Raw genomic sequence first — 11,442 nt, forward strand, 5'->3', positions numbered from 1 at the left:
GTTTATTTACCCTTGCTTGCAGCTTAACCAAAAAGCAAAAGGTAACTTAGCTCCCAAAAAGATAAAATTTGAAACGTACATCACTTTTCGATTAGCACTTTAAGTAAAAATGGTAACATCATTCAAATCCTGAACTTTTTTTAAAAAACGTCGAATAGTCGAGTGATATTATCAAGCAAAGTTATAAAAAAAACAGAGGGAATTTCATTAGCACCCTCTGTAAAGCTGATCTTTTTGCTCTCTAACTCCTTTTACCTATTTTTAATTGTAACTTCAAATTATCTTCCCTCCGATTAGAAGGAAAAAGAAATGCGAGAAGACCATTGAAATAAAATTGAAAAAAAAAAAAAAAAAAGGGCAACCCGATGCACAAAACATTTTGTATTCACGCAAGGTCAGGAAAAGGCCGCAACCCAAAAGGTGTGATGTACGCAGCCTATCCTAATGAAGCATTAGTGGCTGATTCTCGAACCCGTGACCTATATTACGTCAATGAGAAAAGAAATCATTTTATGTTTGCAATTATCAAAATGAAACGTCATTGATCATATCAATTTGGACCAAAAATTACGTCAAGTACATTTCATATCAAAACTTATATACATGCTCCTCTTTCTTATAGAGATATAGAAACAAGAATCAAAAGAAAGAAGACAGACATGAATCACCAATACAAAGAGGATTACACCTCTAAGAAAGAGAGTGAAAACCCAAAAGAGGGTAAAAAGGAATGAAATTAAATAAAAAAACAAAAAAAGATTTTAACCACAGGAGGTGCTTGCTGCAGTGATCATTAGCAACTCCAACTATGATTTTTTAGCCTGCATCAAGTGTGTAGAAAGGAAACCAAGTCATTTTCAGGAAATACACTTAAGGGTAGGGGGATTTTTCTTTTTTTAAGTTTAACTTCTATGTTGTATTTTTTTTACATTATCATGTCACCTAAAAGATAACTACAGCCTACATATAACAATCTGGAAGGTAGCCTTGGCATAGCTGGTAAAGTTGTTGCCATGTGACCAGGAGGTCACGGCCGTGGAAACAGCCTCTTGCAGAAATGTAAGATAAGGCTGCGTACAATAGACCCTTGTGGTCTGGCCCCTTCCCCGACCCCGCGCATAGTAGGAGCTTAGTGTACCGGACTGCCCTTTTACGGATAACAATCCATAACAAGTGGACGTAGTAATTGTAAAAATTCTTTACATTGTGAGGGTATATAATTAAATCTTTTTTTTTTCTTTCTTTTGGGTGGGGTTGGGGGTTTGTGGACTGGGGAGAGGTAGAGGACCGTAGACAAAAGAACTTGCCTGTTTCAAGTACTTCTTATGAACCTTCAATGCTTCATCTAATGCTTTTTTTGCATCCAAATTCCCAGATATTTCACCCAAGATCTGGAAAACTTTTCCTTGTCAGCATCAAATAGACATAGCAATGTGGGATCCAAAGATATAGATTGATAGAAAGATACCTGTACAACATCATCTAGGCCCTTCGCCTCTTTCATTAGTCGCCTGTGCTTGGTCTCAAGAACACTTGCAACCAGGAAAACAGAAAGAGCACTATTATTCTGTTCCGCCGCACCAGTTTTCAAATTGTTCCTTTCAAACTTCCCATATTCTTTTAGCTTATGCTTGTCATTTGGTTTATCATCGTACAACAATTCAGAAAGAATGGGTTGTCGTTTGTCATCATAAGAAGAATATATGTTTGGATTGTATTCCATGGCCCACATCACCTGAATGAAATGCAGTAAAAACGAGCATACATCAGAAGATCCCGTAATTCTGATTTCTGACCTACATTTGGTCATCATTCCTCACCCTTTAATGGTTCAGAAATATAAAGAACCAATCCTTTCCCATTAACCTTTATGTCAAATGTTTTGCTCTTCTAAAACACAAGAAGTTGTCATACATTATCAATTAAACAATCAACAGAAAAGGAAACACAATTATAGCACGAAACCAAAGACTAGTGCAAGATATTTTGCAATATTTATCTAATACACAATTCGAAAAGGAGTTTGGTTCTTACCTCCCAAAGATAGAGTGAATCAACGAACGAGAACTCCCTGCGAAAAAGAACCATCAGCATGCGAAATGCAAACAGATACTCTCCGCCATCTAGCTCCTCTGCAGATACAATTATAGCTGTTGTGAGAGAGAGGGAGAGAGAGAGATAGAGACAGTAAAATCTATATTTCTAGTCATTCCTCCGTGCTTTCAGATGGCCAAGTATTTTGTTTGTGGCTTTCTTAAGATCTAAATTGTCAAGATTTGACTAGTATTTTACAAAATCTAACAACTTATAAAACAGTACTTATGAATATGTGAAGGCCTTTAGGCGATGGGACCATAATCACAATTATTAAATTTATGATTTTTTACTCTGGCCCAAACTGACAAAAAAGGCATAGTACCATCTTAGAAATATAAATATCAACTTATCAGATAATGTGATTCTGTTGCTCCCATTTCTTCTAGCTCAATTTAACCGCCTTACTTATGGTAGTCAATTTCTAAATTGTGAAGTAAGCTTTAGAAATCCACTTGGAGACACCCAAGGCGCAAGGGTGTATCCTAGTGTATCATAGTGGTCGATGAATTGGGAGCAAACCTTGGAAACCATGGTTCAGATCCCAGCAGAGATAAAATACTCGTATGTGATTTCTTTCCATCAGCCTAAACCTTATTAACAGATTTACCTAATACCTATGCTGGTGGGTGGCAACAGGTACCTCGTGGAACAATCGAGGTCCATGTAAGCTGGCCCGGACACCAAGGGAAAAAAGGAAATCCACTCAGGAAGTGTAATATAATATGTAATGCCAATTAAGATTCACCATGCACTGAGGCCAGATATTTAATAGCCAAAACTACATCCTATCCAACTATAACTGTTAAAAGCCGAAACTACTTCCCTTATACCTTTCTTCCAACTATAACTCTGAAGCAGTTTCACTCGGGTTTTAGAAGGAAAAAACCCCTCTCACTCTCTCTCTCTCTCTCTCTCTATCCTCCTTTTCTTTCTTTAGGGACACTCCTTTTCAAAATGATGAAAGTTGATAATCCAGAAAAGGAAAAATGGGCTCCAGCAGATAGTATCGTGAAAAAGAAGGTTGAAATATCATAAAATCATCTGAAGACACCACTAAAATCACTAAAATATGTCAAGACACTAAATCAGATATTAGGAAAGGAAAAGCAACAATGTCATGAAGATTTTGAGTTCTCTTCTTCACTTATGAGAATAGCGACTAAGAGAATTTACAAAGAACAGGACCCCCTTACCAAGGTGCTGATGAAGCTTTGGATCGACAGTTTTAACAATTTGTGCTAGCGTACTCAGCTGAGATTGCACTCCCATAGAACTTGTGGTGCACTTGAAATTTTCTCGCTGTGGAAATGAAAGTAGAGTGATTATACACAGCGGAAGGCATAATCACAGGATATATTGAGCACAAAAGATTGCACAAATGGAAAGAAAATGTCAACTGATGGAACATAAAAATACATGTATAAGTTGACAGCCCGTTTCAGGGTGGAATGCAGGGTGTTTTACCTAAGCAACCTAGCAAGGGAACCATTTTCAGAAAATAAATGTGCTTGAAATATGTTTATATGCTAACTGATGGTAGATCATTAAAGAAGAGCAATTCCAAGAATAACAATTCAGTAGAAGTTCAAACAATGATGTGACAGCAATGTCGCTTTTACTTTTTCTATTTGTCATTTGCTGTTGCAACTTGTATGTATGTGTCTAATCACTAACTATTAACCATGGTAGAACATTAGAACAATAGACATACCAATCGACGCATTGCACGTTCAAAGCACCAGAATGCATCTGCTTCATTCTCAAGCAGAATAACCATTGGAGAGCAAATATCACTCATTCCTGTTCACATAAAATGAGAGGGGGAGTTTATGAATGGCCTTAACAATATCAAAAGAGAATGCCTAATGCGACCGTAATACCTTGAACATAGCCGATATCTTTATCCATCCAGGCATAGACAGCAAGTATATCCCAGAGTTTTGCCTGAGTAGCTTCATTCTCGTAAAATACAAGAGTACGATCCGTTCGAACAACATCCAGACCTAAATAAACATTGCAAGTTGTGATAGTTTCAGATATCATTTGGAAAATCAGTTTATCCTGAAACACAACTTCCTTAGCCGGTCAAAGAAGTGGCTTATTGGTACTTCAGATTCAAGTAATTTAAGCATAGTAGAGCTTGGACACATGTAAAATCACCAAGATCAAGTTGATTTCTGTTTCTTTTGTCATTAAAGATTGCTAAAGTTCTTTCTAAATGTTTTCCTCTCAACAAAGTTCAAACTCTCTAAACATATACCACATTGGAGTTGAGAGAGAGAAAGGATAGTAACTCCATCTGTCAAGTGAACAACTTTGGAAATGGAACTTAGCAATATGGTTGTTCAAAGCTTTAAAGCCTTGTACAATTGGAAGGTGTAAGGAGAGAATTACCATAGCCTCTAGTCACTTATTTTATATCCCAATGTATGAAAAGTGAAAACCAACATATGCTTTCTTGTCGTACTGTGAAATTCTTAATTCATGTCAACAGAGCCTGCGGAAGGGAAGTAGATAACTCGATTACCTAACAAGTTAATTTTCTCAAAGTGAACTGCAAACTTCATCTCTCTTTCGAACAGTCTGCAAATGGATGCTATTAAACAGCCATGTCTTTACAAAAGCATCCATGGCTTATTGCAGCCAAAGCTCCAAAATTAACCTCAGCAAGACGTGTGCATAAGAGAAAGCAAAATCCAGTCCCATTAAGTGATTGGAATTTCACTCTTTTTGCCACTTGGTATTTCTCTAAGTGACTCAGTCCCCCTTCAACTCAGTGTCTCGGGACGAGAAAACCATTTGTCTCATTGAATTGTTGAACTTACCAGAGCTATACATAGCCAAAGACCTGTTGGTCCATTAATTTGTATTTGTAACAATTTTCCAATGGTTAAGGAGCATCTTTAAGGAATTACAGTCTAAAGATAGACACACAGTCTCTAAATACAAAAACACTTCCTACGTCTGCAAGCTTAGTACCTTTGAAGTTCCCTAATTCCACTTCCCAAAATCCATTGAAGCTATATCTGAACTTGATAGAACTGTAATCTGACTACTATAGAAATATGTACAGCCAGTTGAGAAAAAGCAGCAACTTTATATACATCATTCCCTTGTCTTTTTTCATCAGTTCATCTTAATTATCGTATTCTATTGGTGGAGCTAATCTTTAAAGAAAGCTGATCTACTGCATTGTCTACAGCTAAGAACTGAAAATCTGAGAACTTTACTTATGTTGACCCTTCCCTTTCTTTTGATGAAGTAATGATATTTATATTGAACATCTGGAAGATGCAGCAATTACAAAAACATGATTTGGCTCTTACACAAACACTTGTTGACCATTCAAATAAAGACAAAAGTTTTGTCTTCTATTCTTCTCCTTCCTTTTGACAACAGTGATACTTGGCCCAGCTTGATGCACTTAGTTAATTAATAGGGTACCCGCTACCTCCTACCGACACAGGTATTAGGTAACTCTACTCACCAAAGTTTAGCAAAGGGGATGAATTCACCTAGTGTTGGCCCTTCTGGATTCAAACCTTGGTTCTCAAGATTGTTACTCCGAGTCTCCGACGATTTGACCGCTAAGCCACTCCCCTAAAGGCTTTTCTTCTTTTTTATTGGTTACTGTATTTATTATTTATGCAGTTGCTTTAACAAATTTTATTCTTTTTTGTTGGTAACTTATTAAAACAACTGCACAATTCAAACCCCAATAGTTGGGACAAAGAGAATACGAAGAAAATTTAAGACAAAGAAAGTTTTTGCAACAATGAACTCTCTCACAATATATGGTCAAAGACAGACGGAAATAGAGAAAGAGATGCCAGGAGAGATCCCACATTCAATGTAAACTGTACATAAATAGAGAATAGTAGTGGCAGAAGTACGAACCAATTTGATGCAAGCTAAGCTTCCACTGAATCATTTTCTTGTCAAAATCACCATTATCAACTGGCGTGGCATCATTATAATCTTGTGATTTACTGGTGCTAGTCGCATACTCTATAGGTTGCCCATCATCAGATACTATAGGCTGCCCATCATCAGAGACTATAGCACTAGTGATGATTTTTCCACTGCCAATAACAGGTACTATCTTTTGACATTCTGATTTCCATGCAGCATACTGCTCCCTGAGATTACAAATTTCAGATATTTAATTTAGGCCACTAAAAAATACATAAGTTCTTTTAATTTCAATTTCACATACCGTTTTATGCGTAGCCTTTTTCTTCGTGTTTTTCTTTCTTTTTTATACTTTTCATAGATTCTTGATTTCATTTCTAGTTTTAGAAGAGAAAAAAGAAAAAGGAAGATGTGCATGTGTCATCAATAAAAAGTGATAGAATCCTTTTATCAAATTTGGTTCTCAAGGCACAAAAGCATCCTTCCTCTAAGACTTGTTAGCTCAGCACCAGTCAGCAATGGAAGGTTTCCCCAAAGAAAGAGAAACTGAATGAAGAATTATGGTGCAAGTGTGTTGGGTGGAGATTGAGATTAAAACTGCAAATCGCCCCACATTCATACTACATTTTCTTTAAGTCTTTTGTACATTCATGCTAATATATTTGAGGCAATAAATTTCAGAATTTGAATAACCATCTTCTTCTTGGTTCTAAGTTATATACCACAGCACAGGGAAGATCAAAGCCCACAACTAATGAACTCATCCTTTCGGCCACATTCTTTCCTTGCCAATAATTTCAGAAACAGATTCAAATTGGATCACGACACTCAAAGAAAATTGGTACATATTGACTGAAGACATAGGCATTGACTTGGCTTTACTATAATTTAACCAAGGAATTTATTCATCCAAATTGACCTCTCATGATAGAAACCGACAGAAATGGTGATGAAAAATATCCTTGACCACCTTTGAAATTTTGTAAAACTGAATATTCGAGTGCTCATAAGCATAGTGACATAAGGAAAAAATGGTCTTGTAACAACAGTCTCACAACAACATTGTATGCACTCCATAAGAAATTGGCACATATCGTGACTAATGAACGGGAAGAAAAAAAAATCAAAAGATGATATTTGATATCATATGAGTTACAGAAAATTCCAGTATTTTTGGGCAATGAGATAAGCCATGTATTCATGCAACAAGTGGCAGAACGACCACGAAAAGGAATTGTTGATGTTTAAAGATAACTAAGAAAGCACGAGAAGAATTACCCGACCCACGATTTAGAGTTAGCCGCGGTAATTCATGCACTAAAGATGTGGAGGCACTATTTATATGGAATTCATGTTGATATCTATACGGATCATAAGAGCCTTTAATCTATCTTCAATCAAAAGGAATTGAATTTACGCCAAAGGAGATGTTGACAAACCTCACAGAAGGTTCTATGATGTCACCAAGAGGTTGAATTTCTTGCAGTTGGATAAATTACATATCAAGACAAAAGAAATGAGAATTATATAAAAAATGAGTAATTTCATGAAATTCAAAAAGTCAGATCTTGACAGCAGGAGACCAAGGATACCACAAAGGGTGTCCACCTACAGGAAAGGGTAGAAACCAGCATTACAAGCACCATATCTTAACTTCTCCATGCTAAACAATGAATCATTCCACTATACAGCAGGGATCAGTAAATAAAGTAAATCATTGTGATAAAAGCTCTATTAAACATGAGAGGTCATTGCATTTAAGTATTTTGGTCATGACTGATGCTTTGACTTTGTGTTCCTTTATGCATCTAAATGTACAAAATTTAGAGCATAACTAGTCTGTATCTTGATTTTTAGTTTACATTCTTAAAGCTACCAGTTTGACTCTTTAGGTATATCTGCTAATATTTGCTTAAATAACTCACATTACCTTCGTTGTTGTCTGAGTTGATTTCTTTCCTGAAATGTGCTCTCAGGATCAAAACAACCCAACAGGAACTCCCAGGCTGCCCCTTTAATTGATGGATGAATCCCCTAGCATTCACAGAACAATTAATGAGCTTTATAATTCTTAAAGTTTAGTTCCAGCTTAACAGAAATAAGCATATTTCTTGTTGATATGTAACAGCAATAGGCATATAAAAAAACTCCTACAATTAATTGACACTGCCTCTTTATGATGATGCCACCAGTAGTTATGCAACATGAACATGTATATTTTCAAACAGCCTAAATTATATACACAGCTGACAGAAAAAAATACAACTAAAAAGTGTAAAACCTTTTCGTCAAAGCAGAAAAACAAAAACTTTAATCACTTCTATAAGGTACCGTTATTTCTTTATTCAATCAATCAGAGCAGGGGCATATCTGTCAGCATTATAAAGGATCTTTTGCCTACAGGACCAACATGCTTGATTGAAAAATATTAAGAAGTCTGAAATTGCCTTCCTCTGTGCAGTTTACACTATATTTATCTAACAGCTGAAAATACTCTGATTTTGGTGTTAGAAATTGTGAAGTATCTTGGCCTTCAGATTAAGTAGAATCTGTATTTTCTCCAGAGCGACAGACAGAACCACTTCTACAGTACACGGATTGGAATTGCATCCATCTCCGGTGCGAAGGGTGAGAGGGAGGGGGGAGACGCTTCAGTACACCAGAGTGAAGATACCCTATGGAGCTATGAAAAACAATTAAGAACAAGGCTTCTTACACCCTTATCCAGTTAGGTTATATTGTACACTGGGCAGCTAGCTCCTCCCAATACAAGTTTCCATGGAAGGAAAGAGATTTCTGGAGATCATGCAAGCTATTCCAATAGAGGAGAGAGTGTCCTACTTTCATTGGCTAAGAACTCCCTAGAGTGCTCAGAATAGCTTCAATACGGGGAGGATGTACCCCTCTATATAGCGAGAAGTTAGTAATCAGGATTTGTTAGGGACGACAATGGCAAAACATTTTACCTTAAGTCGGAACATAATGGATAAGACAATAAGACAATTTGTAAAGCAAGTGACTACTTTGCCAAAGATCAATTGGTTTTATGGTGGAACCCCGATTCACAAGCTTGTAAGAATCCACAAGATATTGATATTTTAGTCGCAAAGGTCATCAGTTTTATTACATCATTTGATTAAACGAATAGCTATAACTGATTCATCGTCCAAGCAACTCATCTCAAGTTCTCAACAATGTAAAACCAGACTGGAACAATGCACTCCTCTGCACAATATGGACTACACATATCACATATTGGACCATGACGAGTAGCAATGGGAAAAAGAAATGCTGACAGTGGCAAGACAACGAAACACTGAATAAAAACACAAGATAAGAGTATTGTTGCTGCTCCGTCATTTTCCTTGGGAGTAGTTGTACTACCATCCCCAACCAATGATAATAATATCTTCAATTTCGTTCCAACAATTAAACCTTCAGCATGAATATACAGAATTATGGAAACATCAATCACCCTCGAATAGGATTTCTAAAGCAGTAAAACATTAAGCACGGTCACAATACAGAAACCAATCAAACTATTAATTTTAATTGACAGAGAAACTACAAGCTGTTCCGAGTATGCTCATGGCAATGTTATAAAAAGTTGGGAAAATAATTGCAGGTTGAAGTCAGCTTTTAATCCACTTGCTTTACTCCTGTTGCAGAACATTAACAAATTGACTAATTGTCGAATAATCAATTGCTTATTTGGAAGATCCAGTTCTCAATTTCCATAGCTACATTTTGTTGACCATGAGGCACTCATATGGTCGCCAGTAATTCAAAGGCTAACATCAACTTGTAGAGTTTTCAGAGATCAATACATTTGACTCAGTAATACATTAACAATGTGATATATGCAGTACAAGAACAATAGCAAAGAAGACTATACCCCTCGTTGGATTCGTCTAAGAACGCCCGCTATATCCAAATAACCCTCTTTAGAGAATGCAGCATTCCATCTTCTTTCGCTAAGAGTTTTTCCTACCTGTCCAAACAGAGGAGAAAAAAGTGCAGAAAGGGTTTTAGTAGATATAGTCAGTCAAGAGGTTGTGAGTTCGAGTCACCCCAAGAGCAAGGCGGGGAGTTCTTGGAGGGAGGGAGCCGAGGGTCTATCGGAAACAGCCTCTCTACGCCAGGTAAGGGTAAGGTCTGCGTACACACTACCCTCCCTAGACCCCACTAGTGGGATTATACTGGGTTGTTGTTGTTGTTGTAGCCCGTCATAAGCATTCTATAATCATTGAACATAGCAGAAACAGATAATGCTCAACATTTCTTCCTTGAATAAGTAATATGAAAAGAAGAACGAGACAAATGTCAACCAAAATACTCTAGTTCATGTCATCATTCCGGTATGGATAGATTTTTAACATATTTGCAATCAGCAACTCCCAATGGAACAAATAACAACAACTAGGGATCACCCAAAAAAGTTACCAAAATGGTATTTCTATACCGTATGAGATAACATTAAGGGGTCGTTTGGTTCAAGGAGAAGTTATGCGGAGATCAGTAATGCGGGGATTAGTTATACAGGGATTATAATGCAAATATTATTTCTTGTTGAATGGTAATCCATGTATTGCTAATACCTATCTCGCATTTAGATTCCCGCATAACTTATAAAAGTATTATTTACGAGGAAAAACAAACTATTATCGAGACAATGTACAAAAGAATGCTGAGTTTTATACCATGATTAATTTCCCATACTATCCAACCAAATGATCCCCACACGAGCACTTAATGTCAAAGAGTTATTAGAAAAGGAAAAAGGATAATGTGAAAAACAAAAACATATAAAAGGAAAGAAATGAGATGGTGAAAGGCAATATTATTTCAACACACCCTTGCTTTAAAGCGGGTCTTGGGAACATCAGCAAGGCATTCGGGCCTAACAGGATAATAAGAGTCTAATTCCTCTGATGACGAATTCTTCATAGCACCACCCCCTGTTAATTCCAAACACACACAAACCCAAATTAATCCATCGCCCATTAATCCAAATGTAAAATCAAAACCAAAAAACACGCGCGCGCACACACACACACACACATAACCTACCTTCTTTCTTGAAGGCAAAGGCATTAGAATTACCCATTTCTTGTCAACAGAATAATAAGAATTACGAAACAAAAGATCGCCAAGATTTCAACTTGGATGATACCCACAATGAGAAATACGTAATAAAGATTTGATTAAAAAATGCAATTATATGTTAAGATGGATGAAAGTTTCAAGTACCTGTGTTGAATGTGATGAAGGGAAATTTGAAAAGATTGACTTGCTGATGTAATCAATAATCAATTTTTATTTTTTAATAAACTTCTTTTGTCTTGATTCGGTTTCTACAATGTAATGTGGGGGCAGGGGCAGCAGGGAGGAGAAATTAACGTTATTCTCTAACGGTAGTTTTGCGCCTGCACC

General features: G+C 36.6%; 1 protein-coding gene across 2 annotated transcripts; it reads right to left on the reverse strand.

Annotated features, from left to right (window-relative positions):
* Nucleotides 1–522: 522 nt before the first annotated feature.
* On the reverse strand, nucleotides 523–11,442 carry LOC107760862 (uncharacterized). Of its 2 annotated transcripts, none has more exons than XM_016578969.2 (12): nucleotides 11,260–11,442; nucleotides 10,864–10,967; nucleotides 9,905–10,000; nucleotides 7,940–8,043; nucleotides 5,995–6,236; nucleotides 3,978–4,100; nucleotides 3,809–3,897; nucleotides 3,291–3,396; nucleotides 2,035–2,132; nucleotides 1,469–1,735; nucleotides 1,308–1,391; nucleotides 523–821 (listed from the first exon to the last, which is right to left on the reverse strand). In XM_016578969.2, the coding sequence occupies exons 2-12, from the start codon at nucleotides 10,954–10,956 to the stop codon at nucleotides 807–809; spliced, it is 1,317 nt and encodes a 438-aa protein (XP_016434455.1). In that variant the 5' UTR covers nucleotides 10,957–10,967; nucleotides 11,260–11,442; the 3' UTR covers nucleotides 523–806. The 2 variants fall into 2 exon arrangements, with proteins under 2 accessions (XP_016434455.1, XP_016434454.1); XM_016578968.2 differs by lacking the exon at nucleotides 11,260–11,442 and adding an exon at nucleotides 11,080–11,242.

This window comes from Nicotiana tabacum, chromosome 19 (assembly GCF_000715075.1).
Source record: "Nicotiana tabacum cultivar K326 chromosome 19, ASM71507v2, whole genome shotgun sequence".
Taxonomy (NCBI): domain Eukaryota; kingdom Viridiplantae; phylum Streptophyta; class Magnoliopsida; order Solanales; family Solanaceae; genus Nicotiana; species Nicotiana tabacum.

Coding starts and splice junctions, on each gene's coding strand:
- LOC107760862 (XM_016578968.2), bottom strand. CDS start 11,116: ATGGGTAATTCTAATGCCTTTGCCTTCAAGAAAGAAG. Junction 6,237..7,939: donor CAACTCAGACAACAACGAAG/GTAATGTGAGTT, acceptor TTGTAATCTCAG/GGAGCAGTATGCTGCATGGA. Junction 3,898..3,977: donor AGATATCGGCTATGTTCAAG/GTATTACGGTCG, acceptor TTATGTGAACAG/GAATGAGTGATATTTGCTCT.